The sequence below is a fragment of the Episyrphus balteatus genome, chromosome 2 (genome assembly GCF_945859705.1).
Source record: "Episyrphus balteatus chromosome 2, idEpiBalt1.1, whole genome shotgun sequence".
In the NCBI taxonomy this organism is placed as follows: Eukaryota; Metazoa; Arthropoda; class Insecta; order Diptera; family Syrphidae; genus Episyrphus; species Episyrphus balteatus.
The window spans coordinates 27,460,584-27,475,181 of NC_079135.1; the positions used below are offsets into that span (position 1 = coordinate 27,460,584).

Sequence of the window (14,598 nt, forward strand, 5' to 3'; positions counted from 1 at the left end):
TGCTGGATTTTTTTTTTTTGGTTTTTCTTTTGTGTTTCATCTTACCTTTTTTTCCAAGACACAAAAGGCTATAAACAAAGTAGACTTTAACATGAGTAAACTACCACCTCCAATTGCACGGGGCTATTAAATTGAAAATTTGTATTTGTCATGTTCTTCAAAGTGGGAGCTGTCAGATTTGAGTTTGACAGATTTGCTTACTTCCCTATTGGTAATCACTCCGTCACTCCTTCAAAATTTTTGGAGTGAAGAGTTCACTCCAAAAACTCCTTTTGCAATTTTGGAATTTGAAATCCTTCCTTTTGTGTGTGATTATATAGCTAGGAGTGACACTTTTTGAATTTTGGCAAACGACAGTAGTCTTATAAACTACACCCGTTATATCCGTTACTTAAAAACATCCGTCACATCCGGAAAACGGTAAAATATAACCGTTGCTGCAACGGATTCAACTGTTTGACCCCTGAATTCTGCCATCTTTATTTTTTTTTTGTTTTTTTTCATAGAAAAATCTGCAAAGCAAAGTATACACTTTTGCTGATATCAGAAGGCTACAGGAAAATTACGTACATCATACACAGAACAGCTCAGCTGAGTAGAGTTTGGGTGGACGTTTTGTTATCACAACATTTTTTTGCTCCCAACGAAAAAGTACCGTGAATTTATTAAGAACAAAAAAAAAATTAATTTAGACTTAAATTTATATTAAAAAGAATCATGAGTAGGTGCGTTTTCTGTGATATAGTCGCTGGGAGATCTCCCGATACTAATATTGAGTATGAAAACGATAAGATAGTGATTTTCAGGGATATAAAACCCGCTGCGGAGAATCATTTTCTGGCCGTTTCAAAAATTCACTATGAAAGTGCTAAGACACTGCGAAAAGAGCATATTGATTTGAGTAAGTTTCATTCTGCAATAAAATTTTTTTATGATCAAAATTATATTTCAAAAATAAAATTTAATCAAATGAAGAAAATGAATATGCAAAAAAATTGTTGCAAATTGGGAAGAAAAAAATTACATAGAAACAAGTGTATAGTCTATGCGATGTTTTTTAGTGTCGAAAATGAAACTATTCAGACCAATTTTTCTTGGGAAAATTCATATTCATTTGATATACACAAACTTTAACGGGTTTGCAGTTTTTGAAAATTCTTATAAAATTATTCTTATTATTAGCCCTGTTCCATTGGAGGTGGTATTTTACTCGTGAGTAGAAATCTAGTACAACAACTACACATTCCTATCTCCTCGAGTAGAAGATCATATATACATTCTAGTACTAGATCTAGGTACTCATGAATAAACTACCTCCTCCAATGGAACGGGGCTATTAAACCCGTATATCATGTTTTCACTATAAAACCTAGATGAGATAATCTCGAAAATTACCTCATTTCGAATGTCAAATGAAATAATTCTTTTGCCATTTTCATTTCGAATGCCAAATTTTTTGATAATTATCTCATTCGGGCTCTAAAGAAAACGGGCTATTAGGTTGCAGTGAAAACAGGAAAACTACATTGGGCCAAAAAGTGAAAAAGTACAAAAGTGAAAATTTTAAAACTCATTTTTTATAGTTTTTGGACTAAAACCTTATCTCGTTTTCCTTCACTCCAATGGGAATAACCTTTTAGTAGTCATTTTTGCACTTTTGAAGGTTTTGTGTTCCTTCACGCCACAAAAGTGTGAAAAAAAATTACTCCACATTTTTAGTCAGATTTACACCGATTTGCACATGCACTTGAACACACACTTAATGAATTTGAAGTTTAACATTTTAAAATTTTGTTTGAAAAGAAAAATGCGAAAAGTGTTTCTTTCAAATTCTTTTCTCATTATAACAAAAACAACCATTATGAATATATTGTCTATTATATTATATTCCGTCAGATATATTTCTTCCATTATTTTCGTTATAATCATTATTTTTAGTTTTGTGGTCGGAAAAACTGTCACAAAATGAATTTGAAAATTTTCACTCTTTGACTTTTTGCAAAAAGTGGGTGTTTTTTCGATTTTTATTATTTTTATTCTGCTTTAATACCCGACTTTGGAAAACCAAAATCTAAGCTTTTTATAAGTTTTCCAATCGGAAAACTATCACAAAAAGTTTGAAAATTTACAATTTTGTACTTTTCACTATTTTGGCCAATGTAGTTAACGCTTCAAGATTACTACAAAATAAATTTAAAGTAAACGTTGAGTTTTACTATTGTGCATAATTTTTGAAAAACTATAAAAAAAAAATATTTGGGGACGGTTTTTGTGGAAATATCATTACTTTAAATTTTTGATTTGTTTTTGTCATGCATTTATTTTTGAAATATTTATTTTGTCATTATAATATTTTTTTCTTTTTTTAGTTGACGGAATGGAAAAGTCCTTGACTGATCACTTGACTAACATGGGAGTTGATACAAAAGATTCTCTTTATGGATTCCATTGGCCACCGATGATCAGTGTAAAGCATTTGCACATGCATGCTATCGCTCCAGCTTCTAAAATGTCGCTCACTTACCGTCTGATGTTTAAAGCTGATTCATTTTGGTTCAGAACAGTAAGAAATTATTAGTATAAAGTACACAAAATCATATTAACTGTTTGTTTCTTTTTTAGCCTGAATCTGTCCGACAGACATTGAGAGAAAGTTAATTTACATTAATATAACATAAATATAATATTCCAAATTTTTAATCTTCCATTTTAGAATATTTTGTTTATTTAATAATAAAAAACAAAAAAACCTTCTGAGATTCATATCTATCCATTCAATATACTATCTTCTCATTGTAACATATTGGGCTCTTTGATGTAATTAAAAAGTGCAGCTTTGTTCTTAAAATTAGCTACAATTGGTATAAAAGTGTACGCCAATTAAAACTTATATAGTACATACTTTCTACATACATTAAATGTTAAGATTCAAATAAAAATTGTCATGTTCATGAATTATTATTACGAATAAAGAATAACTTTTACACAGTACACATAAATGTCATAAAACAAAACTTGGAGTTAAAGTCTTTTTAATTTATTTAAATAGAATATACAAGATATGGTGTCAATAGATGCGGTCAATAGATGTAGATGCGAGAAGAAGAAAAATAAAATGCACGATTGGATCGTAAGTATGTACTTGCCCTTGCAGTTAAAAGCACTTTTATGTTAAATCAGTTTTTTTTTTTTGTTATTTGACTTTTTGAGAAAAACTAAGAATGCAGCTTTTTCGCAATTGCTGTGAATATTACGAATGCAAAGTTTAATCAAAATCGTAAGAATCGTTTTCGTCAAAATTGCAATAACTAAATATCGATGTAAGGAAGGAGCCGTAATGAGTGATTAAAAAAAAAACGTAAACACCATATTTCCATTATACGTATTTTTTGAGAAGAATTAGAAACACAGTTATTAGAACTAGATAAAGCATTACATGTGTCAAAGCGCGTTTTCGAGAAAAAGCAATAACTCAAATGTTTTGTATGGGAGCCACACTTTTAAAGCGAGATATTAAAAGCGAGATATTAAAAAACTAAACAACCTTGGAAATTACAAAAAAATTATCTGTATCTACCAAATCCGTCTACTCGCTTATGGGGACTTTTCACGAGTCGATTTTTGCCGTGCGGCGAAGCTTTTCGACCCGTGTAAACGTAAGTCGCAGGCGACTAAATTGACAATCCCCATAGAAAAATCCTAGTCGACCGACATATCGTGCGGCTAATTAATCGACTCGTGAAAAGTCGGCATTAGGCTGCAGCTTCATGTACAGATGGAAGCATAGACCAATGGAAGTCATGATGAAACCCATTTTTTAACTTGTCCATCATCGTAATGTTAGTTTTGATTAAAACCTCGAATTTTGTGTTGGCACGAAACTAATACTTGCCTTATAGAGCAAGTAAAAATATGGAATTTCTTGTTTTCCATGAATCAATTCAAAATTTTGAATTGTTGAAAGAGTGCTACTAAAATTACAAAATTAATTTTTTCAGATTTTCGAAAAAAGTGAAAAAAGTGCCAAAAAAAATTAATTTTAAAAAATTTACCTCCAAACCTATCGAGTGCAACATCATTTCATAATATAGGCCTTTTTTATGATTTATGATCTGTAATCCATTCTTCTGCATCTTTTTTTTAATGTTTGATATTGCGGAAGAAGATCTATCTTTTTTCCAGCCATTTTTTGGCACTTACTTTATTAGTGAAATTATTGTATTGTTATTGCAAATCAATTTTCAAATGTCCTCACTATATAACCTGTAGTCCAAAATGCGTTTCGCCTAGGTACCTACAACAGTTGGGCTCATCAGTTAGATGCTGTTGTACCCTTTCTAAGACGCAAAATTTTGTTCGATGATTAAAATTACAGCATAAACAAACTAGGTTTTTTTTTTTTTATAATGAGTGCGCACTAAAGGGGTTTTGGGTACCCTTAATATGTATGTATGCACAGTACGAGCCTTAGGAAAAGAGGAAGGGATGTAAAAGGTTTTAATATTTCTAGGGGAATTTGATTAAATTCGTGCACCTAAAAAAATATTGCCGATGGTCTGGCTTGCCCGTGGTCTGGCTGAAGTTATAAAGGTATAACTACATTGGCTCAAAAAGTGAAAAAGTACAAAAGTGAAAATTTTCAAATGCATTTTTGTGTAGTTTTTCGGGCTGGAAAATTAAAACTAATGATGCAGAAAGCTTATTTTTTGGTCTAAAAAACAATTTGTATACTCTTTTTCACAAAACAATTGCGCTAGCCAGAAAAAAAATATTTTCACTTTTGTACTTTTTCAAAAAGTGGTGTATGTAGTTAAGCCTTAAGAAGAAAGAAAACAGAAAACTAAAATAATAAAAACAAAATTTTGCGTCTTAGAAAGGGTACAACAGCATCTAACTGATGAGCCCAACTGTTGTACCTGGCCGAAACGCATTTTGGACTACAGGTCATAAAAATTCTATTAAATTGAATATTAATTTTAGATTTTAAACTATTATTCATAAAATCCACAAAACATATGTAAACAAAAATTATGAATTTATTTTTATTATTTTAGTTTTCTGTTTTCTTTCTTCTCACTATATAACTGCAAGACCTACTATAGCTCTCGGTTTACTATCTCAAAATAAGTTTGAAAACATTTCTTTTGTTTTGCAAAAAGTAGCTAAACGTTATTTTAAGCCTTAAGCCAATAACCTAAAAATTTAAAAAGTGGGACATTTACATAAGTTAAAAATTGTTTTTTTAACCAAAAATTAAGCTTTCTGCGTCATTGTTTTTAATTTTGTGGTCGGAAAAACTGTCACAAAATGAGTTTGAAAATTTTCACTTTGACTTTTTGCAAAAAGTGGCCGTTGTTTTAAGTTATACCTGAAGGGGGGAAATCCCTCTGGATTTTTTATTTTTGCATTATTATTTTTTTGCGTAATAAATTCATTTATCAACCGAAGAACTATTTTCAGTGGTCTTAGTCTTAAAAGAGCCTCAAAAGTCCCTAGATAGTCCCTAAACCTACGCGCTCCGAACCTACCACAGTACGAAAACGAAAACTTTAAATGCATTTTTCTAGTATCCCGTTTTTTTCCGCACCGTGCAACGTCACTCAAAAACTAATGAAGCTATCGACTTGAAATAAAATGCAAATTACTCGTTAACGATTGCATGAACCTAAAAGTTCAATATAATTTTTACAATACATATTTTTTCTAACAATTTTTTTATAAAAAAAACATATGTTTTTTCGTTTTCTTTTTTTTTTGGCTCTAATTTTTGTTTTACACTTTTTTTTACTGAATTAAGGTTCATGCAATTCGTATAAATATATTTTATTGGAAAGAATTTCTTTTTTGATTATAAATAATTTTCTGGACTTGGGTATTGCACGGCGCAAATTGTACACGCCAACTTTAAAGAGCTGTAGGGCCGCCATTTTGTTTTTATTTTACTTCAAAAAAAATTGTATCAATACTTCATAATGTCGATAATATCATATACTTTTCCAAATTTCAATAAATGCTTTCGGTTTTCCAAAAAAAAAATTATTAATAAAAAAGCTGTCTTCCAGAGGTATTTCCCCCCTTAAAGGTATTTTGATTTTTTACTTTTTTTTTTTACAAAAAGTGAAATTTTTACTTTTGTAAAATTCCTAATTTTTCACTTTTACAATGACCTACATTGTAGTTAAGGCTTTAAACATGAAAAACTTGAGAAAATGCCATTTTTCCAACATCTAAGGCAAAAATTAACATATTGCACTCAGAGCATATTTAAAAAATAAAATCAATAATTTGTCTTTTTTAATTAAACTTGTCAATTTTTTTAAATAACTGACTAATAAATAAATAATTCTAATAAAAAAATGAATTTTATCAGAATATTTACATTTGTGCCCTTAATTATGAAAGGACTAAGTCACTCCTAAAAATGGCCTCAAATCTAGCCTTAAAATAATTATAATTTAAGAGGTAAAGTTTATTTGAAACCGAAATTGCAGTAAATAAACTTCTTTATTGCTCCTCTAGTGATTTCATAAAAGAAATATAATTAAATCGTTATAAGAAAATTATTATGTAAGTTTTTCTTTAAACAATGCAAAAAGTGACTTAGTCCACTTTCATAATCATGGGCACATTTATCAATTTTAAAAACAAAACCAAAACACCCATTCCATTATGTCGTTTTCGATTGGCAGTCCGGAAGCGTCCGGAATCATTCAGAAGACTTCTGAAAGTGTTTTATTCGCACAAAAATGACAGACAGAATGCTTCTCAGAAGCGAAATTCTCTTCTAGATTTAAAATCAGAAGCACTAATACATGAACACTAAAATGTCAACAAAAAAATACTCAATCATTCTTTTTTTGTTGTCATTCAAAAATTTATTATTTAATGAAATTAAAATTATTTAGAAAGTTAAAATGGGTACCTTAATGCAATGATATATTTTTTTAACCATTTTCTTCTTCATCGTCGTCTTCAGATTTATAATTTTTCATAATTTTTTCGTTTGGAAGAAAAAAAATAAAATTTATTTGACATTTGAAATTTCACAAACACAAAAAAAAAACAGAATTGAGTGGAAGCGATTCAAACTGTTTTATTGGATTTCAGAATGAGTGAATCCTTGAGTGAAACCAATCGAAAACGACATTAGATTTCTGAATGAGTGATTCTTCGAGTGAAACTGATCAAACACACTCAAATGAAATAAATAATGCTAAAACGTGAATGCTTTCATTTCATTTCAGTCAAAAAAAAAAAAACACATTCGTGCTGAATTCATTCAAAACATCGCCAACTGTGAACTGTCAAACTTTCCAATTTTTTTGTTCTTGTTTTGTTCGCCGAACAAGAACAACTTTTTGCAAAGCCACAAAGGAAGAAAGATCTCCCAGACAGAAACGTTTATCTTCTTAAAACTTTTGGATTTGGAAACAAAAAGTTTAAAAAACATTCTCTAAAAATGATGATGAACAAAAGAAATAACGTAAGTTATATCATAAACCAATTAAATCTACTTAAATAAACTACTTTTTTTTTGTCAACCAACTATTTAGATTCGACTGCCTCCAGAGGTAAACCGAGTGCTTTACATACGAAATCTTCCGTATAAAATTACCTCTGATGAAATGTACGATATTTTTGGTAAATTTGGAGCAATTCGTCAAATAAGAGTGTAAGTTTTTTTTTGTATATTTCTTCAATATTTCAATAATCATAAGAATATAATTTGCAACTTTAAGTGGAAATACACCTGAGACGCGTGGTACGGCCTTTGTTGTCTACGAAGATATATTTGATGCGAAAAACGCATGCGACCATTTGTCTGGTTTCAATGTTTGTAATCGTTATCTTGTTGTATTGTATTATCAATCAACAAAAGCATTTAAACGTCTGGATGTGGATAAAAAGCAAGAAGAACTCAATAACATCAAAGCCAAATACAATTTAAAAACTGAAGTAGCATAAAGAGTGTCATCTTTCTTTATGTGACCTTCTCAACCTTCTTCCCCCCACCATCATCATCATCATCAAACAATCATCATCATTATAAAATAACAAGAAAAGTAAAATCTAAAAAAAAATTTAAAAAAAAGAAAGAAAAGTATTTTTTCAATTGTTAATGTTTTAAATGTTTGTCAAGTATGTTTTGCAAGGAAACTTTTTTGTTTTGTACAAAGGTGAACAAACAAAATTGTATTTAAGACCAATTTCAAAAGTGTTGAAGACTCAAGAATTGCACAAGTAAGTCTGAACTAAATATCAAAATATTTTTAACGCCTCACATGTTATGATCTTGAATTGAGTAAGTATTTTGAAACGATAACTGAAGCTATGCTTACTCACCCATAAAAACTACCCATTTCATATTTGGGTCCAAGTTATTTTTTTTAGCTAGTTGATTGTTCCACTAATCACCATGGGGAGAGTTTTTTTTGCCAATCTTCTGGAAATTGAGTTAAAAACCAACAGTAGTCTACGACATTTTTAGTTCAATTCAGCTATACTACCTTGGCCTTTTCACTTGCTAGGACAAGTAAAACTCATCCCTATTACTCCATTATAGATTCCCTCTAATTCGGTTAATCAACCATTATTGAGAAATAAACATTTTACAAATCGATTTGAAAGGCATAGATGTACTTTAGTGGGTTTATAAATTGTCAAACGCAAACGCTTGTACTGAACAAATGTTTAAGCTCATTGTAGGTTAAAAAAAAAAAGCTTTGTACATTTGAAACACAAAACTGAAGTTTCGGTAATAAATTTCTACAATACTAGCTTACCCGTGCGAGACTTCTCGCATGCTTAAATAAAAAGAAAGTATAGATAGGTAGGTACAAATGTAAATGCAGAGTGTGTTTTTTAAAAAGTCGAGAATTACTAAAAAACTCCTGTTTATCCCATTTAAAATACATTGGATTAGCCCCAGTTTAAGTTAAACAGCTATGAATATGGCACATTAAATTTAGCAATTCTAGGTTCCCTAAGTTGTACATACATTTTATAATTAACTCTATTTCAAACAGGTTGCCGCAACTAATATCTCAAACTTGGTCAATTTGAAGAACTTGAACCGATGCACATAGGGGTATTTACCAATTTTAGGCGGACAAAATTATTTTTCCGGTTTATCTTCATCAACAAGGTATTTAGTACTGGAATAAAGTGTTTTAAGTGTTGATTTCAATGAAAACATTTTTCTTCCTAAACCACTTTTTGATCAAACAAAAAAGTGTCAAGAATGGATCCCAATGGTTTGTTAAAACGCTTATAAATGGAGTTCTATTAATGGTATCGCCAAGATAAAGGTCTTAAAATTTAGGAAAAATCATAAGGATTCAGGTTCTGTAATTCAAAAAGTTGAATCTTTGAAAAAACTTAAAATATGGATGCTGAATACAAGGTAACCATTTTTCAAAACCTAAAACCTTTAAGAAGGGCAAATGTGTCGAAGTTGCACTTAGTTGCACCTATTTTTTACAGATTCAATTAGATAAAAGTTTAACCTTTAGGAAACATAAAATTTTATCACACAATAATGTGAAATTGTATAACTTATCTCCTTACCAACACAGAAATTTACCTTTTTTACGATTAATTTATATTAAGATTCAACATATCACTTTTTTATTTATAAAGTAATACAACATTTAGATAAAACATCTAGTAGACAGTTTCGTATCTCCTTATCAATATTCCATAAAAACTTTTTTCTAAATCCACTTAAAAAAAAAGTACTTACTTAAGCACAGACGGTAAATTACAAAAAAAAAATAATTTTATCTTTGGGCTGAAAACTTTGAACTCTAGACCGCTGCTGTTAGTCACCTGAAGTGATAATCAATTTTAAAACTATAAGAAAACGCTAAGCAAGTTATCTACTTTTAGTAGGATGTTGATTTTTTACGTTTGGATCAGTTTAAAATTTCGTGTTTTGTCCGCCTAAATTGACTAAATACCCCTATGTGCGATGTTGAATCATGCATTCACTACCTTAAATCGTCAATAAAAAAATTGTTGAACGTAAGGTTTCTGTCTGATTCTTACATCCGACAATTTTTCCTTTGACGATTTTTCTTTGCTGTTGTATTGGGCTTTTCCAAAAATTATCTTAGACCCATTTAATTCACACTCCATTAAATTTTATATCGCTATTCAAAAGTGGAAATTTTAAAATTCGTATCTACCTACGTGATTTAATTGTTTTTTTATTTTTAATAGCCACTTATCATATTTTAGCCTAGGAAGTACCTTAACGGACCTAACACCCCTATTACGATTGTCAACTATCAATTGATAGTTGATAAATACTGAAATTTGATGTTTTAAAATCGAAATGGGGGAAAACTGGTCATTTTTTAATGGATCTTTTCAGTTACATTTCACGGTTAGCATCATTCTTCGTTTTCAAATTTTTTTCAAAGCAAATAAGAGATCGAATTTTTTTTTAACAACTATAAATTCTTTGCTTCCGGCTACAAAGAGGTTAAGTCACAAAATTGCACTTTCGGGTTTTGATGAAAAGAGAATCAAAAACATAAATTTAGAGTAACTCTTTCTTATAAAAATAAGAGGATCAATGCTCAAAAATTCATCTATTTTCAACTTCAATCGGATTTTCTGGTAAACTATCATTTATGTAAGTCCTTTTTACCCAGGGGCAAAGAATTGATAGTTGACAATCGTAATAGGGGTGCAACACTTACGCCCCTATAGCACGCAAAGAGCAAATGAAGGGTCCAGGGGAAAAACGGCACATGTCCACTTTTTGTCAAAAATAAACGAATGATGAGGTCTTTGTAGTATTTACTGACCACTATCTGATGGCATCCTTACTTTTATAAAACAAATTTAAGCCTTGCTGAAAAAATAAATAAATTGTGTGCTAAGTACTAAGTTGTATGGAGAACAAAATTTAAAAATGCATTTTTCTCGAAATGAGTTGGAATGGACTTGTGCTGTTTTTCCCCTGGAGCCTTCAAATATTCCGGCTTTTTTCTTATGTACATTATGTATGTATATACTATATATGTACATACATAGGTACACTTCCCAGACTTTTCCTGGCAAATGGAAGATGAAATGTTCCTACGGAATATGTTCATACATATATGTACTTACAAAAAATCTTGAAAAAAAAACCATAGGTGTGTTTTTTTGTTTATCTATATTGATTTTTGAAATCCATGCAAATATTTGGCACCACTGTACATAAACTTTGGCAGCTGTCTGTTTTTTAATATTAACTCCGCAGTGGAAGGCCATTACATCCATGATGGATGCAAACAAATTTTTTCACAAAAAAAAAAAAAACAAAAACCATAGCATGGCATCCATTTTGGATTCAAAAAATTTCACAAAAAACCAAAAATCAAAACTGACAGTTCTGATTCTGAAAAAAAAAACAGAATTTCTCTTCTGGTTTTAAAAACAGAATCAGAAGCAGAATCACTCACACATTCATAGATTTTTAAATGTTAGCAGTACAAAATGTTTGCAGCACAAAAACAAATGAAGTTTGGCGCGATTACACATATATGTGGCACATGTTAAACTTCAGATTCTTCGGAATAAAAAAAACTGTTCAATTGGGATTCTGAATCGAAGAACAATTCCGGATTGCCAATTAAAAACGCCATTAAACGTTTGTTATTGTTTTGTTTCTGGCGGTGTTTTTTTTTCATAAAGGGAAATTCCAAAAACTATCTTTGTCTTTTCCTTTTCTAATTTGACATATCTCGGCAGGGAAAATGTAAACAAAAAACATATTGTCACACACACTTACATTACAACAAACACTGTGTGTTCGAAATCATTTAACCACAAAAACTTTTATATTTCGCGATTGTTTTCAAATTTAAAGTTTTTATTTCCGATTAATTAAAAAAAAATAATTAATTTTACATATTTATTTTGGAAAACACGAACTAAATTCACAAAACTATCACAATTCGCGCCTCCTTTTGTTTGTTTATGTCTTCACCTTCATCATCCCAGCTATAGCTGTAAATTTTTTTTTTCTTTTTTTCTGTTTTTTTTTGACTATTTTCTTATACTGACAATCGTTGGAAGTTCCCCACTGAACTTATTCCAAAGATCCTGTCAAAAGCGATGAACACTTCCACTTTCCAATCATTTTGGAAACATCTTATGTAGAAGTGTTCAATGATCTGAAAGAATAATTAAAATAAAGGTAGGACCGCACTTGATGTTGAAGGAACTACGCTAAGTACACCAAAGTAAAAAATAAGCAAAATATTTTGTATCTTTCATTGGTTATCGGAACTACACTATGTGGAATATAATTATTCCTATCAAAATATCGTATTATGTGATAAATGAATAAAATAAATCAATTATTTGTATTTGACGAATTCGACGGAAGAAATAGCCCAACTTTCTACTTTTTCATCTGTCGTATCCTTTGACATTGGTTGTCAACAATAGATCAGTTCGATTTTCTGTTTCGGAGTGCACACCGGGGAATTTCAGAACTAAGAACTGTGTTCTTTTCTTTTCTGATTTTATGAATTGTGAACTTTAGTTGTTTATTTGTGAAGAAAATGTAATAAGAGTAACATTTAATGATATATCTAATAAATTATATCAATTAAATACTAAAATTCTGTTGTAGAGTTCAATTTTACTATGCCAAAGTCATATCTACAAATGATAATCTGTTATTAAAAATTGTTTTTAACTGAAGAGCAAGTACATACATAAAGTCTAGTAGCGTATTTTATTTTATTAAAAAAAAAGAACAACGATAATAGTTAACAATTTCTTGCATCAGAACTTCCTTAGTGCACATTCATCGAGAAAATATCGAACACACCTTGGAATTTAAAGTGAGCTGTCAAAAAGCAATCCGTCATGCAACGTTTTCTTTGGGTCACCCCTTTCTGTCCCATCCTTCAATTTCAACGGATTGATTGACACAACGGGTGGAACGAATTCTATGGGTTGGGGCCTTTAATTTCAAATTAATCTTTCGATCCATTTTACCTCGATGAGGATTAGCAATTTACCATTAACCATTTGACATTCAAAATGAAATAGTTTACGAAAATATCTCATTTGGATTTTAGTGAAAACATGATATAAGGCACTTAAATACAAAATAAAACTTTTGAGTGATCTTTTTTTTACGGAGGTTGACTACCCAGAACCTCAAAAGTTGGCATTTTCAATTTGTGTGCCAAAAATGAAATAAAAATGTATAACTAATGTTACATGTAACAGGGCTGTTTAGGTACTGCCTAAAACAGAAATAATTCTCCTTTTTTCAACTTTTTTAACCCAATTCCTGTTTGATTAGACTGAAACTGTGTAGTTTTTTTTTACAAAAAAGAGAGCCCCTCTTCTTGCAAATTTCTGCCCAAAAATTTCTTCGGACAAAAGTCTGAAATCTTTCAAAATCTAGTGCCTTCTTTTTTTCTTTTAATAAATGATAATTTTGTCCTAAAAAAGTTTGCGTACTTTTGCACAATTTTTTCTTTCTCTGAGAGGATTTCATCCCCACTTCTAAAATTTGACAGGTTTCATATTTTTGTCCAAACTTATCTGCAATTTGTTTGTACATAATAATGCTTAAAATGTTAACCATCAGAATTTTTAAGCAAATCGGAGAATTTACTCGCCTAATGAACGCCCCTGATGATACGAACTATTGATATACGAACACCCCTAATGTGAACAGGAACACGCCATGTCAAACATTTCCAGATTCATTGGAAAGTGGTAAAAAGTCATTTTAAAATTCATTTTGGCTGGAATATTATTTTTTAAACAAATTAAGATTTCTTAAAAATTATAAACATTTATATATTTATATTTTGCCAGATTCTGGCGGCAGAAATTCGCCTTTTTTTTAAGATATAATTTATTAAAATCTGTTCGGTGTAAGTCCCGGAAAAGGGTGTTCGACAACCGTAATAATATATATGATGTTTGTATTTACTCTCAGATGGAAATATCTGTAGTAATTTGCCAATTTTTTCATTAGAACTCAAATAAAAAATAACACTTGATTCTTACTCAGGGGGAATTTTTATTGAAAGCTGATTACTGGAACAAAAAATCGAAACCCATTACCTGGTAATAAACTTCAAGGCCGCGTATGACAGTATCAAAAGAGAAGATCTGTATAGAGCCATGTCCGCATGTGCAAAATGACGATATATAATGCACTCTGCTCTGTCAGGGTCGAAAAAGACCTTGCCGATACCTTTGATATCGAAAAAAGGTTTCAGGAAAGGCGACAACTTCTTAAACATCCTCCTTGAAAACTCTAACGTCAACACCAGAGGAATAATCTTTCAAAAGTCCGTCCAACTACGTGTATATGTCGACAATATTGATATAATCAGAAAAACATACCGTGATGTCAGTGGCGCTTTTGTGAGCATCGAAGCGGAAATAAATAAAAGATAGACAAAACGTCACCATAAAAAGGCAAAACATCGAGGTAGCAAAAAACTTCATCTACATAGGTTTCGCTATAAATACAGATTACAACACCAACGCTGACACAAACGGAGGATTACATTTGCCAACTGCTGCTACTTTGGTTTGAGGAGGCTATTGACCAGCAAAGCC

At 30.5% G+C, this 14,598-nt stretch overlaps 2 protein-coding genes across 2 annotated transcripts; both read left to right on the top strand.

The window, feature by feature from the left end:
- The first annotated feature begins 555 nt into the window (after positions 1 to 555).
- LOC129912209 (adenosine 5'-monophosphoramidase HINT3-like) lies at positions 556 to 3,014 on the top strand. Its single transcript, XM_055990357.1, has 3 exons — positions 556 to 901; positions 2,370 to 2,563; positions 2,623 to 3,014. The coding sequence occupies exons 1-3, from the start codon at positions 718 to 720 to the stop codon at positions 2,656 to 2,658; spliced, it is 414 nt and encodes a 137-aa protein (XP_055846332.1). The 5' UTR covers positions 556 to 717; the 3' UTR covers positions 2,659 to 3,014.
- A 4,273-nt stretch (positions 3,015 to 7,287) lies between these two features.
- Positions 7,288 to 8,044, top strand: LOC129912210 (splicing factor 3B subunit 6). The gene is made up of 3 exons (XM_055990358.1): positions 7,288 to 7,483; positions 7,554 to 7,672; positions 7,740 to 8,044. Exons 1-3 carry the CDS (start codon positions 7,460 to 7,462, stop codon positions 7,963 to 7,965), a joined length of 369 nt encoding a protein of 122 aa, XP_055846333.1. The 5' UTR covers positions 7,288 to 7,459; the 3' UTR covers positions 7,966 to 8,044.
- The last annotated feature ends 6,554 nt before the right edge of the window (positions 8,045 to 14,598 follow it).

Bases quoted from the DNA above. Each gene is read 5' to 3' on its own strand.
- LOC129912210 (XM_055990358.1), top strand. From the start codon at position 7,460: ATGATGATGAACAAAAGAAATAAC. The intron at 7,484-7,553 runs GTAAGTTATATC...CCAACTATTTAG, and splicing joins TGATGAACAAAAGAAATAAC to ATTCGACTGCCTCCAGAGGT. The intron at 7,673-7,739 runs GTAAGTTTTTTT...TGCAACTTTAAG, and splicing joins GCAATTCGTCAAATAAGAGT to TGGAAATACACCTGAGACGC.
- LOC129912209 (XM_055990357.1), top strand. From the start codon at position 718: ATGAGTAGGTGCGTTTTCTGTGATATAGTCGCTGGGAGATCTCCCGAT. The intron at 902-2,369 runs GTAAGTTTCATT...TTCTTTTTTTAG, and splicing joins AAAAGAGCATATTGATTTGA to TTGACGGAATGGAAAAGTCC. The intron at 2,564-2,622 runs GTAAGAAATTAT...TTTCTTTTTTAG, and splicing joins ATTCATTTTGGTTCAGAACA to CCTGAATCTGTCCGACAGAC.